Below are 9,645 nucleotides of genomic sequence, written 5' to 3' on the forward strand. Positions count from 1 at the left end.
TATTATGGCACATCCTGAATCAATCCTTATGGTGAAGAATAGTAAAACCAATTTCAGTAAGAATTCTGTGTCTATATAGATTACCCAGGAGAGCATTTGATAGAGTGATGTACTGTGCACCATCTTCTTGACCACAAAAATCTGGACTGCAGACAAAAGGCAGAGTTGTAGAAAATAATCCAGATTTGATGCTGGAGGTATCCAACATAACTAAAGTAGGAGGATTAAGTCATGGAAAGAATGCAATATAAGTTTCTAAGTCATTTTTAGTTTTAGTTGTCTATCATCCATAAAAGGCAAATTCAGTTTTTTAGGCCCTCTAGTCTACATAATGGACACTGGGACTTAGAATGACCCTTATTTCTGAGGATAAAATGTGAATTCACTGTAACCAGGAAGGACAAACGAAATTATGAGACTAGAACTGTTTCTGTTGTGCAAATCACTGATGTAGAACAATTCCCATGGTAACTGTCATGTTTCTGTGACATTCTGGACTTCATTCATTCATTCATTCATTTCATTTCATTCATTTTGGATTCTGGATTTCACATGCTTATAATGTGGTGCTTCTCAAACTTGATTTTCTGATTATGAACAAAATACTACTTTATAATATCATATATGAAAAATTAAACAAAAGTATACCCCTAGTTCCATTGAACATAGGGTTATATTTCACTTTATTTATTTTTCATAAATAACCAAATTGATGCTAGACAATTTTGTATTTCCTCATGTGTCATTCACTTTCATGGGAGACAGTAGGAAGACAGCAGATGATGCTCACTGTAGGTGTTCGTGGGTGCATGGTTGGAAGGAAGGAAGGAAGGAAGGAAGGAAGGAAGGAAGGAAGGAAGGAAGGAAGGCCAAGGAAGGAAATTACTGTCATGTATGTGCACAGAACATTGCATGCGTTCGAGTGTAGAGAGGAGATGAAGAGGTAAAATGATGGTAAGAAAAGAGAGATGTTGTGCTACAGGACAAGGTGGAGGCCTGGTGTATGCAATTCTATCTGTCTGTCAGGATGGGATGTTACAGGACCTAGAAAATCCTCCTAGACAATGAAGAGAGCAGGAGTCCCAAAATGCTGTCAAGGAGAACCCAATAGAAGGGATGGAGAGAAAGGAGACTTGGGGAAGTCTGCTGTGAGACCGTCTCACAGAGATAAGTATGGGGTAACACAGCAACCAAAACAGTGAGGGCAAAGCATGGTTGTCAGGGTTACCACTGAAGAAATGCTGAGGAGGGTTTGTGGTGAGTTGTCTATGAGAATAGACAGATAGATGATAGACTGATGGATAAATATAGGAGATAGGTAGATAGATAGATAGATAGATAGATAGATAGATAGATAGATAGATAGATAGATAGATAGATGGATAAATAGGTGATGGATATGTAGACAGATATAAATATTCATCAGTAGAGGATAGGCGTACTGAAGATTATGTAATTATCGGAACTGGGAAAGATAGCAAATGGAGGGGGCTCTGCTTGAATAGAAAATTAGTGAATCAAAGTTGTTAAAGAATAATATAAATCTTAGCATTAATTAAATTAACATAAAGACAATGGATTATCTATGTATAATGTGTACCATTTTAGGGAATATGGCTGATACAAAGAAATAGAAAGGTCATAAGTACATGGAAATACTCATCTGACAGAAAAGGAAATACTCATCTGACAGAAAAGAGAACTGAAGACAATCAGGGCAGGATAATAGCACATGCGCGCTCCAATGCAATGTTGTAAAAACAATGGAGGCTGCCTTTGGGTTGGTATCATCAAGGGGTACCACAGTCACAGGCTGAAACAGATGTGCCTTAAAGGGAAGGTTCACAGTTGACCCGAGGCTGTGTCCACGTCTAGCATAGGAGTAGTGACAATAGACAGCACAACTAAGTCCCTGTAGCTGGAGGGCTTCTCTCCAGGTTCCACCAAGCCCTGCAGTCCCACAATCCACATATAAAATAATCACTCAGACGCTTATATTACTTACAAACTGTATGGCCATGGCAGGCTTCTTGCTAACTGTTCTTTTATCTTAAATTAACCCATTTTTATAAATCTATACCTTGCCACATGGCTGGTGGCTTACCTGTGTCTTTACATGTTGCTTGTCCTGGCGGTGGCTGCAGTGTCTCTCCCTCCTTCTTCCTGTTTCCCCAATTCTCCTCTCTCCTTGTCCCGCCTATACTCCCTGTCTGGTCACTGGCCATCAGTGTTTTATTTATATAGACTGATATCCACAGCACTTGCCATTTTCTTCTTTTTTTAAAAAGGAAGGTTTTAACTTTAACATGGTAAAATTACATATAACAAAACAATTATCGAGCAAGAATTGCAGTTACAATATTAAAGAAGATGTCCTATCTATCTTATATTTGTGAGTTTAAGGTTTTATATCTACCTTATCTTTTATCATAACTGAGGAAATTACAACTATTTAGTCTTTTAACCACATCAAAGACCTGAGAAGGAACATAATGGTAACTGAGAAATGGTAGATGGATGCAAGCAACTTTCGGGAATCTTGCAAGAGTAGAGACCAAGACAGGTGGCAGCTTGGACAGTCACCTAATGTTTCTCAGCATTGTTGGTGCATTCAAATTGGCTACAGGCCTAGAATATCTGACAGACCATTTTTATAAGCAGGAATTCTGAAAGACCATCTTACCCTGTCTTAGCAGAGTACAATGGTCGCTTTCCTTGTGTTCCGCTTGTCCAGAAAGGACAGCATTGCATTCGTACTGTCAGCCATCAAGGCAAGGGCAGTTCTTTGCCCAGTAGGCCATTTTGTGCCAAGAAGACAAACTTCCAAATGGAAATGTCTTAGAAGCCCAACATTCTCTCAGGATCAAATTGGTGCAGCCAGGAGCAATTCTGTCTCATGTCAACAGAATTCTAAGTTATTTAAATGCCATATTCTCTAGGTCTATGAAGTGTTTGAAGATTACCTATCTATCTGAAATATATCTATGTATACCTTAACTAACATGGCTACAAATATGATTATCATAGATGACTAATTATTAATCTATTTCTTAATTATCCATTACAATTTTAAATGAGTTACATAAACATAATACCCCAAACAAGAATAGAAATATATATATATACAGTATAACAAAATTAACTTCAAGTTTGTATCAATAAACTAAAATTTATACCAATGTAAAACATTTTAAACAAGTTGTTCTTTAAAAGTAGGTTCATTAATCTACCCTTTTATCTTATCATCTCTATATCCTATATATCTATATCATATCCCCTTTTCTTTTTTAGAAAGAGATCGCATTTATAATCAACCTGTTTTAAATAAAAATATTGGTTTTTCTCTGTCCCACACCAGAGGGCTCTTCTGATTTGGGACAGACGAATCTCAACCATTTTTTTTTTTAAATATGTCTGGGTTTAGAGGGGGAGTGAGCCAATTCCACCTCTAAAGCCAGCTTGGTATATTTGGGAATTTGGGCGTAGCATCTCTTACTACTTCCTGCTGGAGGGGGGCGCTGTATCTTATGGGGACACAAAGAAAATTTTAGGCCTATGGGGTAGTCTGTGAGGCTGTATTGTGTGAAACAGTTGCCTTGAAACCGCTCTGGATGTTAGATTATCTGGGCCATGGTGTCATCGGAGATCTTTCAGGGGGTCTTGGCTGGTCAAACCTGATGTATCTTAATATGGAACAAATCCATAGCCTCTGGCTTTCTGTGGAAACAAAAGCAGAACCTCTTTTCCAAAGTAACATATCCTTATATTCAAATTTTGAAGTCAAGGTACCTTTAAAATATACATTTTGGCATAACTTAACAGCTTTTGTAATCAAACGTTTTTCTTTAGTTACAAATATCAAAGAGAACATAATCCAGATTCTCTGTGTGGTAGCCATATTTACGTGGCTTATTTTTTATATTACCTTGAACCTATTGCTTTAAACTTCAGCCTTTTAAGCCTGAAACGGCACTGGCACTGTGGCTGCTGGCTCCGCCCACTTCAGCTTCCCAACATGGCGGTGGTATGTTTTCCGCCAGCTCTGGGAGCCATCAACTCTCAGAAATAGTGGGTCTATGCTTCTATCAAGGCACCGTGTAGCCCAGAAATCTCTTTTTGTTTTGTACTAGCAAAGGCTAAATCCACCACGCAGCTTAATATGCCACTTGCAGAGGCCTCATTCCCGCCATACTGCAGGTCGAGCGCACACACCAGGAACCCGCCATAGTAGGTAGTAGCTCAAACAAGCACTCTGTCGCTAACTTGAAAGAGACAACTAGGAACTGTTTTTAGCTCCGTGTTTTAGAATCTTTTTATTCAGGTTTTAGGTGGGAACACTTGTCCCACGTTGGGCGCCATTTGTAGCTGGAGGGCTTCTCTCCAGGTTCCACCAAGCCCTGCAGTCCCACAATCCACATATAAAATAATCACTCAGACGCTTATATTACTTACAAACTGTATGGCCATGGCAGGCTTCTTGCTAACTGTTCTTTTATCTTAAATTAACCCATTTTTATAAATCTATACCTTGCCACGTGGCTGGTGGCTTACCTGCGTCTTTACATGTTGCTTTTCCTGGCGGTGGCTGCAGTGCCTCTCCCTCCTTCTTCCTGTTTCCCCAATTCTCCTCTCTCCTTGTCCCGCCTATACTTCCTGCCTGGTCACTGGCCATCAGTGTTTTATTTATATAGACTGATATCCACAGCAAGTCCCTTTAGAGTTCATTGGCTCTTTGTTGGATGTTTGGTATTTATTTTCTGTAGTTTTAAAAAATATGTTGCAGACATTAGCCTCCTGTCTCAATTGTATATAAAATGTGTCAGTAGGCAGGGGCAGTGCTGAGAATGTTCTCCTCACCAGCTGTCAGGATAACAAGTCTATTCATAGGCAGAGCAGACGCCTTTGGCCAGAACGTCTTCTCATGCCTCACAGGAGTCCTTGAGTTAATGGCAGCTGCATCCTCCCCACCAGAGGGCAGTCCTGCCTAATGAAGAGAGTCAGGGATGAAAACTATATGGAGTTTTTTTTTTTTTTTTGTCTCAACTGCTTCTCTCTGAAGCTTCTCATTTGCTATACATGACTAGAAAAAACTGCCAATTGGAAGCCTCAGAACTTAAAATTTCCGTAAGTATGCAGGGTGTAATTTCTGATTAAAGTACCAACACCATGTTGTTCTTGCATGAGTGACCCAGGTTTCACTCTGGAGTCATCACATGCGTCGTCTGCCATGCCACTCTGGTCAAGGCTGGGAAGAACAGAGGCCAGTAGCCCTGCGAAGACCTTCTACTAGGCTACAAATGGTCAAGATTACAGTGGTGGTAGCCCCTGCAACTTGTTTGAATCAACAAAGGTGAAACAACTTTGAGCTGGTGTTATCACGGGGAAGTCTTCTGGTATGCTCTGAATGGTCTATCTACCATTATCATAAAATCACGGTCATCAGAGAAACACGTATGTTTGTCTTACCTGGGAGCATCCACACATGTAAGGCAGAGTTAACTGTGGACTGCATGGTACAGAGTAGAGACCATGTAACGCCACACAACCTTCACAGCAGTCTCAAGTCACTAGATTATTCCCACTTTTAGGAAGGAAAGTAAGGCAGAAAATAAACATCAAGGCCTTCAGTCACTGATTTAATAGCCATGCCAGTATTTGAAGCTAGTTCTGTCCAATATCAAATAAAATACTCATTAAATACAGGTATTGATGACCAAGTATGAGCTACCCATTGAAATCCTTCCTGTGTCTCTTTTCTGAATTATGTATGAATCTATTTATAGAAATAACATGAGTAAAAGGAGTTATTTAGTCATTAAGCATATCTTAAAGCTTACCCTAAACTACAGATTCCTTTAATGGAATTTGGATTTCGTTTGTTTGCTTTTGATAGTTGTTAATAAACAGTCTTATAGGAATGCGATGTTGCTCACTGAACTGTTCGAGTAGGCCGTTTGGAAGAGACAGTGACAGAATCCCAGCATTTAGACAGAGAGCCCTTTTGAATATTCAATCACGATGATGGGAGCGTAGAACCCTACGGAGGAACCTGGGGGGTGTTATTGGCTGACATGTTAAAAAAAAAGAAAAAAGAAAGGCAAAATTTCATTCCACTGTAATGTCGACTGCTATGTTGGTGTGGATTGTTTTTCTCAGATTCATTAAGGTAAATGCTCTCTCGTGCGCATGCGCTTAGCTCTTTGTTGTATTGGTGAGAAATAACCTCAATGTCATTGATAAATGTAGCTTCCAATGTAAATAGGGGCAGGACACCTACACAGGACTCATTTAATTAGCACATTTGTAGACCTTCACAATCGCATGGTGTGATCACAAAGGAGAAAAAGAAATAAGTAATGAAAGGGACACAGGTTGATGTTTTCTGAGCTATACAATACGCCGTCGCCACTTGTTTATTTACTTGCTTGTTTTTGTATTTTTCAGGTGAAGACAGATGACAGAGTGGTGAAGATGGACCTGGGTTTACTCTTCCTCAGAGTGCGCAAATCAGATGCGGGCACCTATTTTTGCCAGACAGTAGAGCATAGCTTTGTCCACACTGTGCGTAAAATCACGCTGGAGGTAGTGGAAGAGCAGAAGGTGGAGGGGATGTTTCACAAGGACCACGAGGAGGAAAGGCATCACAAGATGCCCTGCCCCCCCTTAAGCAGTCTGCCGCAGGGCACGAAACCCTGGTACAAGGAGTTCTTGCAGCTGATTGGCTACAGCAACTTCCAGAGAGTGGAAGAATACTGCGAAAAGGTGTGGTGCACAGATAAGAAGAGGAAAAAGCTTAAAATGTCTCCCTCCAAGTGGAAGTACGCCAACCCCCAGGAAAAGAGGCTCCGCTCCAAACCCGAGCACTTCCGCCTGCCCCGGCACGCGCTGGACTCCTGAGGGCGCCCCCTGCCGGCTGCCGAGGGCCGAGCCTGGGGACCTTCCAAGGGAAGAGGAAACCGAGACAGACAGCAGGACAGACGGACGCCTTTCCCGTGCTGCAGAGAGAGGCGGGAAGCTGGTTAAGTTATTCTGCATACTCATCCTCCTGTACAAACCGCGCACAGTGCCAGTACTTAAGCGAGTGTATTGCTTCAAAGGCTTCACTTTGTATTTATCAACACATGACCGTGGCTGTAATTTTGAGTTTGAGCTGCTTTTCAGGGAAATTATTTCACCATTGGAATATTTAATGTAATTATAATATTAAAGAAAAAGTTATAGATTTTCATAATCATAAAAATGTAAAATTAAGTCAGCTTTAATCTTTCTGGAGTTTTCCTTGTAACCATAAGGTAAAATGCACAGAATACCAGATACTTTAGGATTCTCCTGTGAGCTTCCTGTTCTGTTGCGGATTTTTTTAAGTCATGTGTTTTGAGTAGTTGTGTTGTGATTGCTATAAACCAACCGTAAAAGCAACCTGCGGCCCGCAGTTCTGAGACTTGTTCCTTCCATGAGACATTCATTAAACTGTATTAAATACTTCTGTTTTATAAAGAAGATATAGCCTTTAAACTTCACTCCAGTGTGGAAGGAAGATAATCTCTCAGCAAGATATTTCAAATGCCAACCATGAAAGTAGAATTCTAATCAAAAGGTCTGTGCTGCCCTCTTGTGGTAGAAGAAGGCATAGTCGCTTATAGAGCTGTTTCCGCAATTACCCCGCAAAGATACATCTAGTTCATTTTCAGAAAACTCAAATAAGAAAGAAAACCCATAATGATTATACCATGGTTTAATATGGAAATAGTATGCTTGTAGATAGTTCATGACTTCACAATACAGTGAAGATATTAGCAGCATTCGAGCTTTTAAAACGTAAAAGGCTCGCTTGTTGCTAACCCTTCCCTGAGACCCGAAATACTGGAAGTGGGCTCTCCTGAAAAGGAACTGTCAAACATTTTCTATGAACAAAAATTGCTCCTTGATTCATTTAACTACTGAAATCTTCAGAGAATCATTATCTTTGTCTTATAAATATTACCAAAATTTATATTTTTCAGAATGTTCATTTCTTGAAATCTTTCTTCTTTGTATTTTACAGAGTTACCTTTCTAAAATAGGAGACTTTTCAGGTAAATAAGAGTAAAGCAAGTAGATAAAAGCGTTCAAGAATAGCTATTCAGACATTACACTTAAATATTTAGGTCTGCTATCTCAGTATGCCATATAATTGAGTGTTGAAAACTTCTAATGGATTTCTTTTTCACTCTAAGATGAGTATTACTCACACAAATAGTCCACAGAGGTTTTTAAAGTCCAGAATTTCTAAAATGTAAAGAGAAATTTTAGCTCCTCTGAAAAGTTCATGTGTTATTGCCCCCATAATCCACTGGGGGTCATTGTTGTCCACCAATAGTAATTGAAAAAGAGTTGACTTGGAAGCTTTTTAAAATACTGTATTTCGGGAACACAATGAAGTGGAGGGAGACGGGAATTAAAACTATAAACACAGCCCACTAGTTCCTAAGAAACATGTATGTCTGGAATATTCCAAGGGGACAGACAATCCATGTAAGAAATTTTAAGTCAATTCTTCCACTAAGCAAATTAAAATTATTAAATTATTAAAGATATGGGGAAGATTTTCTCTTAGATCCATGTTGAATAATAAAATGAAGTAAAGCAGATAAACATAAGCGTGTTTTAATCTTAATGCGCTGGTAGGCAGTTAAAGAGGAAGATGATGACATTGTGAGCTAAGAATTCACTTTTTTAAACAATTTAATTATTTAATGCACATGAAGACTATGTGACTAAAATAAGACATTAATCAGAAAAAAATTAAATTAAATGACTAAAGATTGTTCTGGGAAAATAAGTTCAATCCAAAGATAGTTTTAAAATATATCGATTAAAGTGAAATCTGACAAAATGTAGAGGGCCTGGGTCCAAATTGAAGGAGAACACTATGATATATAAATATGTGTTTATATGTACTATATTCATGTATTATATATACATGCTTCTACATACCTGTTTATGGTAGCAGCTTAAGACAACTAGTGAGAGAGAGAGAGAGAGAGAGAGAGAGAGAGAGAGAGAGAGAGAGAGAGAGAGAGAGAGAGAGCAGTTTCCAAGGACAACACACGTAGCACTGTCTCTGGTTATCTCTGCTCACCACCCTGGCTCGTAGACCGCTGAGTAGTGTTAGGACAAATCACTAACCCTTTTCAAAGTTCAAACCAACAGGATACAAATCTGCTAAGTGTTTTTAAAAGTCTAAACCCTGCCGTAAGCATCGCTAGCCTCTTGATGGCCCCGGGGTTAGAATTCAAAAGGACTCTCCTTTGAAAAGAATTCCGTTAAAGAAACAGGATGTGCCTACCTTGAACTCAGGCACCTTATCTGTATGACTCTATCCAAGGTGATAAGAGCTAACCTTGAACTACCCAGACATGACCTTGACCAAGAAAATATGTCCTCAAAGCACACAGCTGACCTAGGATTCTAACCTTCCAGCCTTGTTTCAAAGGGGCCCTTTGTATGGCCAGTCTCCTGCTTCTCCAGAGCCCAGGGTACCAAAAAATGAATTGCCCTCTCCCTCAACATAATGCCACCTACGTAGCGACAGCTCCAGACACATCAGGAGGCCTACACTTAAAGGAGATATCATGACTTTGGGAGTCATTGCCATGCCTAATG

At 39.6% G+C, this 9,645-nt stretch overlaps 1 protein-coding gene across 1 annotated transcript in view; it reads left to right on the forward strand.

Annotated features, from left to right (window-relative positions):
• Positions 1 to 9,070, forward strand: part of Sema3e (semaphorin 3E) — a 251,694-nt gene extending 242,624 nt beyond the window's left edge. Inside the window, exon 17 of the mRNA XM_042272920.2 lies at positions 6,445 to 9,070. Within this exon, the coding sequence (XP_042128854.2) occupies positions 6,445 to 6,897 (453 nt within the window). The 3' untranslated portion in view covers positions 6,898 to 9,070. The remainder of the gene's footprint in view (positions 1 to 6,444) is intronic.
• The last annotated feature ends 575 nt before the right edge of the window (positions 9,071 to 9,645 follow it).

The sequence above is a fragment of the Peromyscus maniculatus genome, chromosome 3 (genome assembly GCF_049852395.1).
Source record: "Peromyscus maniculatus bairdii isolate BWxNUB_F1_BW_parent chromosome 3, HU_Pman_BW_mat_3.1, whole genome shotgun sequence".
NCBI classification, from domain to species: Eukaryota; Metazoa; Chordata; class Mammalia; order Rodentia; family Cricetidae; genus Peromyscus; species Peromyscus maniculatus.